Source organism: Ambystoma mexicanum, chromosome 1p, assembly GCF_040938575.1.
Source record: "Ambystoma mexicanum isolate Mex_15411 chromosome 1p, UKY_AmexF1_1, whole genome shotgun sequence".
Taxonomy (NCBI): Eukaryota; Metazoa; Chordata; class Amphibia; order Caudata; family Ambystomatidae; genus Ambystoma; species Ambystoma mexicanum.
The window spans coordinates 1,236,690,960-1,236,703,922 of NC_090921.1; the positions used below are offsets into that span (position 1 = coordinate 1,236,690,960).

Genomic DNA, 12,963 nt, shown 5'->3' on the forward strand with positions numbered 1-12,963 from the left:
CTGCTGTTAAATTCTGTTTGCAGCTTTATCTGTTACCTATTTCTCATGCAACCCAGAGAAACAATGTGTTTGTAGTATGTTATTGATTTGTATATTCTTGAAACGGATAGCCTCTAGTGCATACTGAACGAATATTTGGTGTTGCTTGTCCCAGAGGGGTCTGAGTGCACATTAGTTATGCGCCTCTTTCTTGTTTCAGAAAAATAAGTGATGCCTAGATCCATCCACTAGATGGCAGCCTATACAAAACCTGTGAAGTCATAAGATATCCTCTTAAACTGTCAATTTTCTTTCTGCAAGTTAACTTGGTTGCAAGAGAACATGCTCCATTTCAGAATTAGTTCCTCATGCGTTCGTTGCAGCTGCATATTTTTACAAATTGTTTGAGAACTAGTATTAAGATTTTCTGTGATTTGCAACTAGCAGGTCTGCATTGGTTTTTCCATTACGTGGTTCTAAATCCTGATGCCTTTTTTTGCAGGAGGGACTTGTTTATGCTGTAGAATTTTCTCACAGATCTGGTCGTGACCTAATCAACGTGGCCAAGAAACGCACAAACATTATTCCTGTTATTGAGGATGCAAGACATCCACACAAATATCGGATGTTAGTAGGTAAGCTAAGTCCACCTTTTTGTGTTGGCTATCCATGTTTTATATAACATATAACATTACTGCAATTGAGAAGGCAGTTGGCTAGGAAGGAATTGGGTTTTCTTTATTGTGCTACTTAGTTGCATTCTCCTTCACGGAACAGCTTAGTTATAATAACTCAGCTAAAAGGTGTTTATGTATGCAGCCAGCTTTTTGGACATGTTTTTATATAGCGCCTATACACAGGCAAGAGTTTAAAGTGCTCAAGGAGGGTGGGAACACGGGGGTCGGGGGAGGGGTGGGGGGGGAACAGTCGCTCAGAGCCCTTGAAAAACAGACGATAATAGTTTGCACAGGCAGAGTAAGTGCATGAAATACATTCAACAATATGGGGCATAGCAAATAGGTCTGACAGCCATTCTGCAATTTTAACAGTACAATTAGAGTGGAGACAGGGGAGAACAGACAGACGATCTTCTGGCGTGGTGCATGCAGATGGAGAAAGTGCAGTCACATGGAGGGGAGGGTCAAGTGCATCTGGTCGGTTGAGATTGTGTTAAGTGCAGAGAGCCACTCTCTAGGAATAGTGCGTGGAGTATGGGGTAAGTGGTAGGGCCTGGGGGCAAGCACAAGGGAAGACTGGCGGGAGTGCCGGGGACCAGTGAGACTCTGGAGTACACCAGGTGGCCAGTCAGCATTCTATAAGGAATAGAGGGGGGAGAGAGAACTAGGTTAGCCGGGTAGAGGGAGAGAAGGAAGAGAAGAGGAAGGAATTGAGGAGTTTCTGGAGATCCATCTCAGGACTTAGGAAGGCTATGCCAGAGGAAGGCACCTGCTAAGGATCTCCCACCAAATTTCTGCTTGGAGAACCAGCTCACTTGCAGAATGTTGAGGTAGATGAGGAGGGCTCATGAGGGACAGTATTTAGGCAGGCAGCGTTGATGGTAGGTGGGTCCCAGGCCCCAGAAAGCCTTGTGAACAATGCAAAGGGTCATCAATTTGATCCTTGCAGCCACGGGGAGCCAGGGGATGGATTTCAGCGCCAGAGAGATGCAGTCCCTAGGCTTGAGGCCAAGGGTAAGTCTTGCGGTTCTGTTCTGGATGAGTTGTAGAGGGCACAGGGCAGAAAGGAGGTTGAGGAAGAGGCTGTTGCAACAGTCCATCCTGGAGGGAACCGGGGCTCTGGGGACAGTGAGCCTCTGGAGGAAGTGAGGGTAGAGTACCTCTGAGGAGGTGTAGCTGATAGTTGGACTTTTTAGATATGTCTGAAATGTGAGGAGGAGGGTGGAATCAAAGATGACCCCAAGGTTTCTTGCTTCACAGGTGCAGGGCCAAGGGGGGGGGGCAGAGTGAGTGGGAAGGCGGGAGCAGGAGTCGCAATGAGCGCGATCTCGGTCTTCGTGGTGTTGAAGCAGGTCGTTTGCAGCACACCATGATTGACTAGCGCACAGGCAGTCTGATATGAGCAAGACTCTGAGAGCAGCCTGAAAGATGGTTGCATGTCATCCGCATAGCATTGTAAGTTAGAGGGGAAGGTGGCAATCAGCCGTGCCACGGCAGCCATATAGACGTTGAAGAACCAGGGGGATAGGTGGGTAACGCCACAGGTTGAGAGTGATAGTAGAGTGAAAGGCTCAAAGTTCCACCTGGGGATGGGCGATCAGAGAGGAAGGAAGTTAACCATGCCAGAGCCTGACCTGTGATTACCAGGCTGTTGACGTGTGATCAGGATTTTGTGGTTAACTGTGTCAAAGGTGGAAAGGTCAAGGAGAATGAGGATATGAATCTGTTTTGTTGCTGTCTGCACAATCTTTCCTGAATTTAACCCATCTACTGGTCTCTCACTTTATTCTTTGAACATGCACCATGCTCGACATGTATCTCGGCCCTTCAAAGATGGCCCTTTTGTTTTTGATGGTGCTGCCTTTCTCTGTGGCCAGGCCAACTCCCTCTCCCATTGGCTACCCATCTGCAGCTGGGAGGTGGGAGCCGGCACCAGACCACTAAGGCCCACACAAAGGCCCCTGTCAGGCGATGCTGTCTACCCACACCACCCTGATAGTACCCTCTAATTCTCGCATCTGTGTGCTGCCGCCGTCCTGCAACATGGGGTAGGCACCATGTATTTGCCCACTGACTATAGTATTTGTATGCTGTTGTCGCCTTCTAACCGGGGTCAGGCTCAATGGATGTGTTCACCATGTTCTTCTGTTTTGCACTTGGCGTATGTTGCGTTACCTTTTGTATTACCGTTCCATGATGTAATTCACTTCTTACTCTGCCTGCTCTGTAACCTGAAGCACTTACTGTAACTATTCTTTAAAAGCGCTCAGATACCTCTGGGTTTTGTGCGCTATGAGTGTCTAAATAAAGAGATGGGGTGTTGGTGTCAAGATTTGAGAGCAAGTCTTCATGGGTGTCAGAAGAGCATTTTCCGTGCCTCTGGCTTTAGAGTACCCAGATTGCTGGTCATGGAAGAAACCAATGAATTCAGTGTGTAGGGTCAGCTGAAGGAGCTAGTTTTTCCTGGAGTTTGCTGAGGAAGGAGAGAGCGTGGCAATTTGGCAGACTGGAGGGGTCGGCAGAATGTTTTTTGAGCAGACTGTTTACAGGGGGGTGCTTCAGTGCCATTGGGAAAACTCCAGCGGAGAAAGATTGCAGCGATCAGCCAAGGGTAGGGCGAGGGAGTCTATAGCTGCCGTCAGTGTCTTGAAATGCAAAGCAGGCTAGACTATGTTGGGATGACCTATTCTTGCTTCCACAGTATTTTCGTTTCAATCGTCATGACAACCATTCCACACCTTCATAGCATTATTCACTGTATATTACTTTGTTTCGTTACTATTGGTTTACACAGTATTTATTTTTACCTTCATTAGGTATGGTTGATGTAATCTTTGCAGATGTTGCCCAGCCTGATCAGACAAGAATTGTTGCTCTGAACGCCCATAACTTCCTGAAGAATGGTGGGCATTTTGTGATCTCTATCAAGGTAAATCCAGTTGTTTTCATTGGGTTCTACTTTCATTTGGCTTTTGTGCACGTAAGCTAGATTGCTTACTTTTATGTTGTAGAAGTATTTAAAAGTGGTTGGTGTATGGGTTTACTGAAATCATGGACCACCTTAAGGTTCTTTCCTGCAGTTGCGCAGATAGCTACTGCCTCTTATGCTACATAACCTCCCTTTCCATTTGCAGTGTGGGTCTCGCCAATGCTCTGTGTCACTTGAACTGTGAATGAAGAGGACCCATGTTTGCTTGTAGACTTTCCTTGTGAAAGCGATGGGGTGGATGCTGCTCCTCGTAACACACAAGAACACAATTTAACTGCGCATCAAGGGTAAAGCATATTGCAGTGTTATTACTTTGCTAGACTAATCCATGTTGTAGGCCAGTCTAGCCACACAGTAACGCTTATGTTTGCTTTATCCGTGATGCCAAGTTTCACTTTTGATGCCTTATTCAAGTACATGCAGTCTGGCAATACTAGCATCGGTCTGCATATACTTAATGTGGCATAGCATTCTTTTATGTTTGTTTTACTAGGAAACTAGTGCCCATATATTCTTCGTGAATCCTGGCATTTTTGTACTTTGCATCAAAAGTGAATGCAAACTGAGCTTTGTGTGGTACACTGTCCTCAGTCTTGATATAATTTTTCTGTGGAATGGCCTTTTTACTGCCTGATGGGGAAATATTCTTTTCTTTCCCTCCTATATTCTATGCACCCAAACATTTTGCTTTTAACCTGTCCTGACATTGTACAGAGAAGTGACACACTCCTTTTGCTCATGTTGTCATGGGGAAACTGATCAGTCCTTCAGACTCGCTACTGGAAAACAGTTTTTCATTTGTGTTTTTTTTTTTTCTACTTCCTGTTTTGGTAACTTCACTAACCGTGCACAAAACATGTCTTTGGTTACTTTTGTCTGCCTTAAGACAAGCTGGTGGCAGTAGTTACATTTTTGCAGGATTTTTAGTATGAATTCACATTAACAGCTTCTTGCTACAAAACCTTGCTAGTGCCCTAAAATGCCCATGTGTTTTTTATATGGATGCTTGCGTTGGGAGCAGCCTACTACAAGTACACACCTTTGCAGGTTCGTATTTGCTAGAACAACGAACTCGCTCTGAAGAGCGCATTATACTTATTTTTGCAATAAGTAGATAAAAGGCAAATGCAAATTGCGCAGGATATTAAGCTGACAAATGGGTAAATGCACAAATCTCATTACTGTAAAGGGACAGTGTGGCTACCTGTAGGCACTGTCCCGAGTGTGGACCCCAATGGTTGGAAAACCTTGCAACCCATGCTGCGTGGGTGGTTGGATCCTGTGGAGACTGCCTTTTGCCTGGGTGAGGGAGGGGCATGCCCTGGCCCAGAAAACGGGCTACATGCGGAAGCTGGTTCTGTTGACAGTGGTCAATATAGGAAAGGTTTGAACACTGTACATAGTGGACCACTTGTCAAGGGAAGGATGAATACTTCTTATGATAGAGGTCCTAGTATCAAATGGCCACAGTTGATTGCCTTGTTTCAGGCTCTCCCTGCTGCTCTTCTCACAATAAAGGGCACGCTCTGCCTTGTTGCGCTAGTATTGTGGCATTCTGTTTCATTGCACATCTGCATCCCATTTTTAATTGGTAATCCTGACTGAAATGCTATTGATCTGTATAGTGGTGTGAAGTCCTGCTATATAAACGAAATTGGAATCTATTTAAACTCAGATTGTAACATTTTAGTCCAAACAAAATGGATGAAATATGCAAATTCTTGTCAGTCTCCTCAGATATCACTTCTATGGCTTGACTGTAGTCTGCAACATGGGAGTTGCTCATCTTTGCTAGAACTGCAATCGGTGCAGACATTGGGGCGGATCATTAGCTTGAACTGCTTTGGAAAGTCTCCCTCACACTTCGACTGAAACAATCTTGGTGCAAGTTACTTGCCACAGGCTTTCTTTTTTAAATTGGCCTAACTGGAGAAATGAGGCAGTGTAGCAAGTAGCCTGCATCCGAAATTGGGCCCGGCTAGATGGCCTGTGGGCTTGTTCCCTAGGTTAAGCTAAGAACACGGTCCAGGACAAATATTTTATTTAATGTGGTACTGTATTAAATATGCAAGTAGTGGTGGTGCACACTGTGTGGAACCAGTCGCATGACTTTAGCTAGTTCAGAGCAGCTAAAAGGCTCTCCATTTTAGAGGAATTGTTCCAAAAGAATCTTACTTTCAATGGCTCCTGTTGCCTGAAGGATTGACCTTTGACTCTTCGGCAAAGCATTCTGCAACTAACCTATCAAAAAAGAGGGATAGACTACGAAGCAGTCAAAAGTGCAGCAGCACTCAGGCGATGGTATCAATGAAAATGAAGTTGCAGACCCTTGGTCAGCTGCTGGACATTGGGGTAGCAGGAAAGAAACACGGTTCACCCTGAACGGGCTTCGTCTGGTTTGTATACAAAGGATGAGGGTCGCTTGAAACAAGATTAGTCCTTCGTTGCTGTTGGTTGGGTGAGGCCAAGATTCAATACCTTTGGTGTGCATGGGGGCAGACATCTTGGAATGTCATGTGTAAGCGTACGGCTGCCACCTTAACACATTGCTAAATCACAATGTCAAGCAAGCTGCTGATCTATTACAACAGTTGTCTGTAGCAATAGGATGCTACACACGGCTCAAATACAGCATTTAAACCACACTTGAGCACATGATTGTGATGCTGTATATTAAAAAATATGTAGAATATATAAACACTAGCCTACAGTTGGTTCTTTAATCTCAATCATCTGATAAATGGCACGTTGCTGTTAGATATTGAAATTCATTTATTTTTGTGTATGTTTTCGGATGTATGATGCATTGTACCAGGTACAGAGCTAGTGCTAACATACTGGATATCAAAACTTTGCAATATGTTCTGCAAATAAGTCTTCTCCTGTGTTTGAAAATAAAGTGCAATGTGTCAAGTGCAGAAATGTCAACATAGATGACACTGCAAGACTGCAAAATAAAATAGCAAATCTCCTAATGTGCTCACGTGACCTGTTACACACACACACGTTAACTGCTCATGCTCGTCTTGTCTATTGGACTCCTATGTAATGTGCTTCTAAACGACTCGTACCCCACTTGTAACTGTGTAATTGTATTGAACCTGGAGATACTGGAACATTAAAATACATTAAAGCATTGGAAAAATGCAATGTGCAGTACATATGGTATAATCTGCTTGCTGTATTACATAAGGTGCCATGTGCTGTGCAAATAGCAATGTTTTCGCTATACGTTGTAATCTGCTACTTGCATCTCTCCAGAACTATACACTGCCCACTTATGTGACATAGGACTCTGGTGCTGAGCAAATTTTCAACTGGTGTATTGACTTAAGCCTATAAACCAGAGATCTGCAATTTGTGGTTGTCTAGATGTTTGTCTACCAAACCCTTGATTTCTCAGCATTGACTATTGTCTCAGGCTGATGGGAGTTGCAGTTCAAAACAGCTGGAGAGCCAAAGGGTGAAGACCCATGCTTGAATTATTCTGCTTTTGTAATCTACTTGGATTCCTCCTTTATGTGTCTGGTAACGTTAAAGGTTTTCTAAACAATCCTCTTCTCGAGGCATCTCTTAACCACATTTGCCATGTTGTGTATTTCCCACAATCTTGATACCGCAAAGGGTGAATTAATACTGGATCATAGAAGCCTGTTTTAAGAGCAATCTAGCAAAACTGCAATGTCAGATATGCAAAAGTATGTTGTGCCTAGTTACCCTGTATTAAAGCTTTGGCCCATTTAATTCCATTGAGGCAATCTCTTGTCTTGATTAACTAAAAGGCTGTTTTTTAAGTTTATGAAATATGGAAACGTCTTGGCTGTAAATTCTAACCTACAAAGAAGTCGCTCACACATGACTCATGTTCTGTATGGACGCAGTGTGAAATGACTACATATTTGAATCTCGCACTAGTTGCTTAAGCCTGCAGACTGCCCTCCATATTGGTAATCGCATAAAGCTGGGATTTAGTTTGAGGCTACAACAAATTATCTGTTTGCACCAATTCTTCCAACAGGTACCGTCACACTGTGAGACTACACGACATATCTGCTTGGTATTAGGTAGCCCACCTTTGGTATAGGTCCGTACTACACAAGTTGGTAGCGTGACTGAGCAGCTAGGCCTATCTCAAGAGGGGTAATTGTGAGCTGTACAAATGAAGTCCGTCAATACAAGTAACCTGAACACTTAAACTGGGTTTCAGTTATAAATATTTATACCAAGTTTTAGTTAAGCTTCTTTAAAAGTCAATTGTTACAGTCCAGCGCATTTTGGAATAACTTCAACAGTCAACGTTGGTGAATACTCTTTGGATATGCTAATACAGTTCTTACACCCCGAAGTGACTTCAAAAACAAGGATAGTATTGAATTTAGATATAACACCAATATATGTTAGACTGAGTTTCAGGAAGGGTTAAAGGAAAATGGAAAGGTTGGAACATACTTTCTTATAAAGTAAATATAGTTTGGATTCTCCAGTGAAATCTAGGTAAGCCTTTCCCAGCAGTAAGTGTTCAACAAATTACAACCTAGGATGGACAAGCAATGCCAAAGTTGATGGATTCAGAAAGGTGCCTTTAGGGAGCCAAGACAGCCAAAGTCAATTGGACAGTCCATGGTTCTGATGCACTCCTTGGATAGAAGTGTTTCACAAAGTCTGATCGTTCAGAGAAAATCACTGAAGGGACACAAGCTAAGCCTGTGCAAGAAAGTGCAATTCTCAAGCGCGACTTAAGGCGAGAAGGTAAGTACCCCAAAAAAGTACCTCTGGTTGGAAGAAAGGTGGTCCAGGTGGATGCCGTCTTGCTACAGCCAAGCAGGCCCTGGTTCCTGAGCCTCAGTCGTGGGGGCAAGAGGGAGGACGTCTGGAGGGTGCCTGCAGCAGTACTTGGGGGAAGGACTTCGGCAGCTACGGGCTCTCTTTTATTCTGCAGCACTTAGGGTTTCAGTGCCTCGCAAACAGCACTGATGCAGATCTAATATCTCTGGTTGGACTTTCCTTGCTCCCTCAGTCCTGGACTCTGGTGAGGGGACTCTAGATCAGGATTGCCTGCTTCTGGGGTGTTCTTAGGAGGTTCCTGGAGCTTTTGGCCGGATTTATTCCGCAGCAGATCTTGCACTCTTGTTATGGACACTCATCGCCTGGCATTGGGCTTTTGCAGCAACGGAGAGGTACAGAAAGTTGGGAATTGCACCATAGTGGAGTTCGTTTCAGGGTTATGATATATTTTATATCGTGCTCATACTCTGGTGTTTCAGAGCGCGACGGGAGTTTGTCCCACTAATCCAAGGGGAGAAGTCTTTCCATCCAGAGCTTCTGTTCAGGTGAAAAAGGTCAGCACAGCAGTAGGGCTTCAACGGGCAATTCAAGGTCCAGTAGGTTGCAGCAGGCTTCTCTTCAGTTTCTTCCAGTGGTCGTTGCTGCCTCTAGTCCCAAAACCCTCCTAGTTTCCCACTCATTCACAGCCTAGGCTGTCAATCACAAAGCAGGCTGGCTGTCTTTTTAGGACAGCCAGCCGGCCGATCTGGACTGGTTTTGTTCAGGCACTCCTAGAGATAAAGGATCAGTTTTGTGAACCTCCCTCACATCCTGCCCTTTCAGACACACTGGAGCCAGGGGTGGGCTTAATGGGCTGAAGCCCACCAAATCAAAACACAAAGGGCTCAAATCTGGCAATGCACAGAGTAAAAGCCAAGAAAATGGTGAAAAAAAGACTGGAGCCATTTTTGACAGACTGGGACACCCATGGTGCTGTACTGCAGCTGAGGGTTCAGTCTGCGGTAAGAAAGCACACTGGTAGTAAAAATTAAACCACTGCCACCAGCCATGTAAAGTAGTGCGGGTAACAAAAGAAATGTTCAAGAAAGTAGGATATGGTGCTACTAAGTAACCCCCAGCACTCCCCATGACTGTGTTGGGCCTACAAAAGGAAAAAGGTAAGTACGATCATTTTCACCTTGCTGTTCTTGGGAATGGTAGTTCACCCAAGAAAAGTTATTTAAACCTTAAGAGAAATCCGAAGGACTTCAGTGACCCTGCACTGAAGGTGCTGTCACTATACAAAAAGCAGAGGCCTATGGAGTTTGTCGGACTCCAAAAACAGTGAAAACACAAAAACCTAGTCAGGGAAAAACACAAGAGGGAGTGAGAAAAAGGTCCCACTCTAGAAGGCAAGCGAAATAGCTGGGGTTCTCGAAGGTGGGAGGAAATTAGCACAGATTAAAATTCTCCCTAGCGGTACCATACCTTCTTTTGCCGGAGATACTTTAGGCCATGGGGTTGTTAACGGGAGAACTGAAACCAACATCAAAGGAAATGCAGTACTTGTATTACACAAACCACTTAAATTTGTGAATGGGGTGGAGTAAGACAGCAACTTGTAGAACCCATCTTTTTGTATTGAAGCAAATGAATGTAAAGCCTTTCTGCTGAGCGGATGGACACATTGGTTCCAGGATGCTCTGGCATTTGATTGCCCATGGCTAGAAACCGTCGATATGGGGGGGGGATATATTCTAAAACGTTGTTTGTTTAAAGTGTTAATTAAGAACTGTTTTTTTTTTTCAGGCAAACTGTATAGATTCCACAGCAGCTCCAGAGGCTGTTTTTGCCTCAGAAGTAAAGAAAATGCAGCATGAAAATATGAAGCCACAGGAGCAGTTGACATTGGAGCCTTACGAGCGAGATCATGCAGTTGTAGTTGGAATATACAGGTATGTGTAGAACTCTTCATTTTTAGATGTGTAGGATGTCATGCATGTCCCCCTATAGTTATGGTTTCTTGGAATTGCAGTGGGGAAGGGGGGGGTTTAGCTGTGTGCTTCCTATTAGGAAAGTCTTAGCAACTTACCATCTGTAGTTCTAAGGGCCCCTAAACATTTTACATTTGTTTATGAACCTGTCATGACCGTTCAAACTGGGACTGGCTTTTTGTTTTGTTGAAGGGAAATCATTCCTTCAGGCTATCTGGGAAACTGTTTCCCTTTTTGTCTTGTACTTTTGGTAACTTTTTAACATTGCATACAGCATAATGCAATGCAATGGGGATACTTATGTATCGCACTCTTACTTGTGCCTTAAGACAAGCTGATGGCAGCAATTACATTTTTACAATTTGTTTTTTCTAGTGTGCACATTAGCATTTACCGCGTATGGCTTCTAAACGTGGCTAGTGCTCTGAAGTGGCCACACCAAGATTTTCACTTGTTCTTTGGGCATTGTTTGGACTTCTTGCCTTGCCAGGAAATTCCATAGGTCATGCACTTACCGCTTTTGCAGGCTAGTGATAACTGTGCATGGCTCCATTCCTGGTGCCAGTCTGGGTGTGGGGTATGCGTGTGTTGGGGAGAATTCTCATTTCTGTGTTAATTCCCTTTTAACTTGGAGACTCCCATCTCTGTTGCTGGACTCTAGAACTTTTTAAATCCTGGAGAGTGAGCCCTTCTCACTCTCTATTAGTGCTTCTATGACTCTGCAGTCTGACAAACTCCATATGCATCGCCTTTTGCATTGACACGCAGCACCTTCAATGCAGTGTCGCAGAGAAGTCCTTTGGATTTCTCATTTCTCTTAATGTTTAAATACCCTCTCTTGAGTTAACTGTTTCAAGAGCAACAGTGAAATTGACTTAACTTACCTTTGTTACTTTGTAGACCCAGCACACACCATCTTATGTGGAGGGGTTCCTTAGTATCCCCTTTGTCTACTTTCTCATTTAACATTTTTGTTACCCTTTCTACAATTAATGGCTGGTGGCAGTGGTTTATTTTTCCTACCATTCTGCGTTTTTACCACAGGCTGAATCCTCAGCTGCAGTATTGCTCCCATGGGTGCGCATTCTGTCAATTATTTGTAAAGTCCTTCTTGAGATTCACTCTGCGCGCCAAAGCAGGTTTGGTCCTTTGTTTGTTTTTCTTCGGTGGGGGTTCACTGCTGAAGTCTGGCTCCAGCGTGTCTGGCAGGGCAGGAAGCAAGGGGAGATTCCCAAAACTCCCTGTGCTTAGTCTCCTCGGTTACAGGAATGCACCCAAAGCTGATTGGCTGGCTGGCTGTCCTGGGACGACAACCACCCTGCTTTGCGTGACGGCTAGGCTGAGAATGAATGGGAGAAACTTGCATAAAAGGTTAGGTCTTTTGTAAGGAGCCCACTGGACGAAGGAACCGAAGAAGAAACTGGAAGAGGAGCTTTCTGCTGCCTCCTCGACCGTTGGTTTGCCAGTGAAGCCCTGTTGCAGTGATGAAGCTCTGAATTTCTAATTAACTAGAGAAGCCCGGAAAGGACGACTTCTCCCCTTGGTTTGGGGGGACCAATCAACCCCAAGACTAAGTTGCCTGGAACCTCTCTGCTGGCTGTACTTTGCTGCTGCAGGAACGGAGTGCCAGGGTACGGGAACGCCAGGATGATTGCACCGCCTTTAAGCTGGACCTAAGCTCCAGGAAGATCTTCCAACTCCCTTGAAGCAGGACTTCCTGAGCCACCTCAACAGTGTTGTACCCCAGAACCAAGGGGATCCTTTAAGGTGTCAAATATCAGCAGTGGTGCTATTTGTGAGTAGCTGAAACCGGGAAGTGCAGCTGATGTGTGCCCATTGATGCCACTGACCTTCAAACCATAGTGCAGGAGTCCCAGCCGTCCTACCTCTTGTCCCTACGACTGAAGCGTAGGAACAACATGATATGCAGGACTACAACAGGAACAGAAGCCAGCTGGACCTTTTTCTTCAGACTCCTAGCACTGTGTAACTAGGGGTTATGTTAAAGGTACTTGTATAGCGCACCGTCACCAACGGAATTGGTCCCCAGGCGCTCTGACGGATCTGTAAACGGGAAGGAGGGGATAGGGTTAGTTGGGAGGAGGGGAGCGGGAGAAGTGATGTGCTGTTGGCAGCTTCAGCTTGGTATACAGAGTGCTGGGCTTTGGTGCTAGTTTCAGATCGGGCGAGACCTCGAGTGCGATGATTGTGTTAATGCAGTGTGGTAAAGTGTGTGCGGATTGCTGGGAGAGATGGTTGCGTGGTTTAAGTATGCAGAAGATTGAGGGTTGGGGTAGTGGGTCTGTATCCAGACTCCGATCCTTCTGATTCTGTTAGAGTTGTACCCCTGTGGGTTGGGTTGATGCTGGTTCCTCGTGGGCAGATTTGCTTCGTTTGTGCTGACCCTGCTGTTTCATAGTGAGTATTGTTTGGATTTGATTTTCTTTGGGTGTGGTACTGGGATGGTAATATCTATTCTCTTCTAGTGTGACACTGGTCAGTTGGTTCAGGGTCTTGGTGTGGCGTTCTAGTGCTTCCGTCTTGGTGAGCCTGTGGATTC

General features: G+C 44.9%; 1 protein-coding gene across 1 annotated transcript in view; it reads left to right on the forward strand.

Moving 5' to 3' along the window:
- The window catches only part of FBL (fibrillarin), an 80,286-nt gene that overhangs the window by 47,637 nt on the left and 19,686 nt on the right, over positions 1 to 12,963 (forward strand). The window contains exons 6-8 of the mRNA XM_069604967.1: positions 482 to 614; positions 3,473 to 3,585; positions 10,219 to 10,364. Coding sequence (XP_069461068.1) covers positions 482 to 614; positions 3,473 to 3,585; positions 10,219 to 10,364 — 392 coding nt within the window. The remainder of the gene's footprint in view (positions 1 to 481; positions 615 to 3,472; positions 3,586 to 10,218; positions 10,365 to 12,963) is intronic.